General features: G+C 40.7%; 1 protein-coding gene across 1 annotated transcript in view; it reads left to right on the top strand.

The window, feature by feature from the left end:
* LOC102752131 (nephrocystin-1) overlaps positions 1 to 4638 on the top strand; it is a 35963-nt gene that overhangs the window by 13714 nt on the left and 17611 nt on the right. Inside the window, 1 exon segment of the mRNA XM_015570026.1 lies at positions 2417 to 2490. Coding sequence (XP_015425512.1) covers positions 2417 to 2490 — 74 coding nt within the window.

The following is a 4638-nucleotide window of genomic DNA, read 5'->3' on the forward strand; positions in this document are numbered from 1 at the left end:
GCGGGTTGCAGACGATCACGTGCGCGGGGGCTGAGGGCTCCGGCCTGCGGGCAGCTGCGGGGGGTATGCGATAGATGACCATTGCCTTTACTGTCTTCGCCAGCCCCTGCAGCTGCGGGCTGCGAGGTGGACGCGCGGTCGGGGCCGCGAGCTGAAGCTGCAGGTACATCTGGCTGTCACGGGGCCGCGTCGTGGGGCGGCCCGGCCTCTAGCGGGCGAATCCTGGGAGCCGGGTCTGACCCTCATCCTCGCCACCAGATCCCGTGGACTCCCGAAATGTTGACCTTTCACTGCGCGGCCTCACCCTAACATTTTAGTCCCCGAACCTAACACCTCCCTTAACCCCCTCACCTCCGATCTAACCTTTTAACAGGGACCACGGCCAACCAACCGCATCTGGGCCCAGCACCATTCTCCCCGCTCCAGCCACTACTCCCCCCCTCTCCCCCGCTTCCTCCATGGAAGCCGCTATTGCTTCCCGTGAACTTAAGCGAAATAGGACTAGTCAGTGAGCAAAGACTTAAAATAAAGAAGAAATACAAGTAACTAATATGCATGAGAAAAGTTAACTTCAGAGATAAGTAGTTGCAAAGGAAAGATATCTCGAACACATATTTATTTTTTAAGTGTTTTTATTGATTTTAGACAGAAAGGGAGAGAGAGTGAGGTGGGGGAGAGAGAGAAGGAAAAAAGAAAGAAAAAACCATCATTGATTGGTTGCCTCCAGTGCGCACCCTGACCGAGGATCACATCTACAACCTAAGTATGTGCCCTGACCAGGAATTGAACCTGCGACCTTTTGGTCCACAGGAAGTTTAAATAACAGCCACCCTGGTCAGGGCTCTTGAACATTATTTTTTAAAAATATTTGTTTATTGATTTCATAGAGGAACGGAGAAGGAGAGAGATAGAAACATCAATAATGAGAAAGAGTCATTGATTGGCTGCCTCTTGCACTGAGGATCAAGCTGGTAATCCTGACCTGGAATCCAACCATGACGACCTGGTTCATAGCTCCACACAGTCACTGAGCCACACCAGCGGGGCCTCTTGAACATTTTAAATACATATATATGTATATGCATGTATATATGTATATTGATTTCAGAGAGGAAGGTAGAGGTAGAGATAGAAACCTCAATGATGAGAGAGAATCATTGATCAGCTGCCTCCTGCAGGCCCCCTACTGGGGATCGAGCCCGCTACCTGGGCAAGTGCCCTTGATTGGAATCGGACCCGGGACCTTTCAGTCCTCAGGCCGATGCTCTATCCACTGAGCCAAACCAGCTGGGGTGGATAAATATTTCTTAAGTGACCCTATTGGAATTGTAGTGGTACAACACACACAAGATGCTCTTCTGGTAGAAATTAAAATAAAACTTGAGGCATGAACTTAAGCTAAGCTTTGTCTAGATATGTAATATGATTCTGTATCTAATTATAATTTAGTGCGATTTTGGGAGCATAACAAAAATTGTTATTAAAACAAAACAAACTATTAACAAGGATTGTCCAACCTGGAGAAGAATTAGCTCAGGAGCCTTTGGTATCCTGAATGGGAAAGGTTCTTGGATAGTGTGAGCTCCTCTTCCCTGTCTCTATAGAGGACGCCTAAAGCAAAACATGGAACAGATTTCCCACGTGGTGTCCAGGGAACAAGAGCGCAGCTCATTCATGCCTCAGACAAGATGCAAAATCGCACGAGTAGAGAAGAGACTAGTGAACTTCTCTCTTTCTCCGCCCACTTTGTCTTCGCATCATTTATAGAAAAGAACCCAACAGAAGTAGGTGGCTCTTTTGTGGGTACTTTGGCAAAGTTACATGTGTTTGGAAAATACTAAGTCACGGTGTAAGCTATAAGAATGAGGATAAACAAACATGTGATATATCCAGACAGTGCATACTACTCAGCAAGAAGAAGGAACAAACTAATGATACACACCACAAACAACATGGCAGCATCCCAGAAACACGCTGTGTAAACGGATTACACAAAAGAGCACACACTTCCTGGGCACGTCCTGGGGTGAAGGTGCCTTTCTGTACATTGATGGGGTTTGGGTTACACAGGTGTATACAAATGTGTAAGATTTGTGCATTTCATTGTATGTACATTTTACACCAATTATTGAACTCTAGTTAGTGATACCACGGTGCATTATTTAAGGGGAAATGTTTTGGTGATTGCACTTTACTTCAAAATTCATAAATGAGACTGGTGAACGGATGGGTCAAATAAGAATAAGTACAGTAAAATGTCAGTGGTGGAATCCAGCTGGTGGGAGTTCACTATACAGTGCTTTCCACTTTGTTGTATGTGTTCATCCTAAAATATTGGTGAAAAGATTAAACTTTTATTTCCTAAGGTTACATGGTATTTAAGAATATGATATTTTAAAATTTCTTTTTGTTATAGGTTGATAGTTTGCTTTCTGAGAGTCAATTGAAAGGAACTCTAGAAACCAGTAAAAGGCGAGATATTTACCAAAGGTAAAGCATACTCAATGTTAAAAGCTTTCCAAGAACTGTTCTCGCATTGCAATGAGCTGTGTTTACAGAATTGAACCTGTTTACAGCATTATTTCTTTCTGTTTTTATTAGTACAATGAAAAAAACTGATAATGAGAAATATTGAGGTAACAATGAAATTTTTCAAAATGTATTTAAAAAGATTTCTTGCAATTACCTAGATCTATCAGGTCTAAATATTGGAATGATAAGATTAAATTGAGAATTACAAATCTTAAAAAGAGGTAACTTAATTTATTTTGTATTCTGCATGTACCAAGCAGTGTGGTCTACACTCTGAAAACTATTCCTGATTAATTCTCACAATACACCAGGAGAAAATTGAGGTTCACAGTGGTTCATTAACTTCTCTAACATTACTTTGCTCTGAGACATTAGAGTGAAGGGGCAATAAAAATACCTTAAGTTTGCTGAGAAACGCAGGGTTCAGTGAAGCAAGAGGAAGAGCATTGCTGAAATTGCCCTGGAGACGCAGGCTTTGGCCCGTTTGAATCCAGTGGAGGAATTACATGGTGGCCTCATTTGGATCTAGGAGAAACCACCCTAAACCTGAAGGTGGTGGATTTGCTGTTGTGACAGCAACTATAGAAACTGCTGAGTGAACATGGTGGCGGAGGCAGGATTGTGGGAGGTCCTTGGCCTGTGTAGGCCTAGGTCCTGTGACCTGGTCAGATATCTCTATTAACAGTTCCAGCTTCCTTAAGGTGGGAAAACTGTTCTCTTGGTGGATAAGTGTTTCTGTTTTGTTTTGACATTTTTTTTTAATCCCTGGAAAAGTTTAAAATAAAATAGAGTTTAAAATTATATAGTCATAATGAACTAAATTGAATTAGATTATTAATACTTTTGTATTGTTTAAGACATCATTAAGATAATCTGTGTGTTTGGGGTATTTAAAGAGTTTATAACATTCAGAAGAACATTAGAGATTCATTCTACTAGTTTAAATGATTTACTAGAATCATTGGAAAAACTTACTGAAGTCAGGCATTCAAAATGCTTAAAAGCAAAATTAAGTTTATATGAATTTTAAAGTGTCTAAGGGGATTTAATTAACTACATTTATTAGTAGGATTGATTGATTAAGGAATTTAGGTCAAGTTTTAAACAATAGTGAAAGAAAAAGTGAAGGTGATTGTACTTGCTTTACTAGGCTTAAAAATAGAATAAGATTTATAGGCTGAATTTGAAGCTCCAGGAAAAACTGGGTTTTAAAATTTTATTTTAATAGCCCTAGCCTATTTGGCTCAGTGGATAGAGCATCAGCCTGCGAACTGAAAGGTCCCAGGTTCGATTCCGGTCAAGGGCATGTACCTTGGTTGCAGGCACATCCCCAGTAGGGGGTGTGCAGGAGGCGGCTGATCGATGTTTCTCTCTCATCGATGTTTCTAACTCTCTATCCCTCTCCCTTTCTCTCTGTAAAAAGTCAATAAAATATATTAAAAAAATTTTTATTTTAATAAACTAATTATTTTTAAACCCAAATAACCATAAAATAGTCTTCTCTGTGTATAAAAAGACCTCCTCACAGTCATTTTAAAGATTCACATTGAGATTTGCATGTCTGAAAGTGTATTTTAGCCTGTATGTTTGATTAATAATTGGCTGGAGGGGATAAAGTAAAAATAATTTCTACTTAAACATTTGAAGACATTGTCAGGTTTCTTCACACCCAGTGATGCTAAGTTTGATGACCATTCGTTTCTAACTGACCTGTTGGGCTTCTCTCTTCAGCTTGGGTGTTTTGAAATTTTATCATGATATCTTTGTGGTTTTTATCTTGCTCAACATTCATTGTGTCTTACTTTTTTTTAAATCCTCACATGACAATATGTTTTTTAAAAACTGATTTGAGAGAAAGAGAGAGAAACATCGACTGGTTGCCTCCCATATGTGCCCTGACCAGGGATCGAACTCCCAACCTAGTTATGTGCCCTGACCAGGAATTGAACCAGCAGCCTTCTGGTGCATGGGACAATGCTCCAACCTACTGAGCCACCTGGCCAGGGCCCGGTGCATCTTTTCAGTTTGACAACTCATGTCTCTCATGAGCTCTAGGGGATTTTTTTTTATTAAAAGACTAGAGGCCCGGTGTACAAAAATTTGTGC

The sequence above is a fragment of the Myotis davidii genome, unplaced genomic scaffold (assembly GCF_000327345.1).
Source record: "Myotis davidii unplaced genomic scaffold, ASM32734v1 scaffold1065, whole genome shotgun sequence".
NCBI classification, from domain to species: domain Eukaryota; kingdom Metazoa; phylum Chordata; class Mammalia; order Chiroptera; family Vespertilionidae; genus Myotis; species Myotis davidii.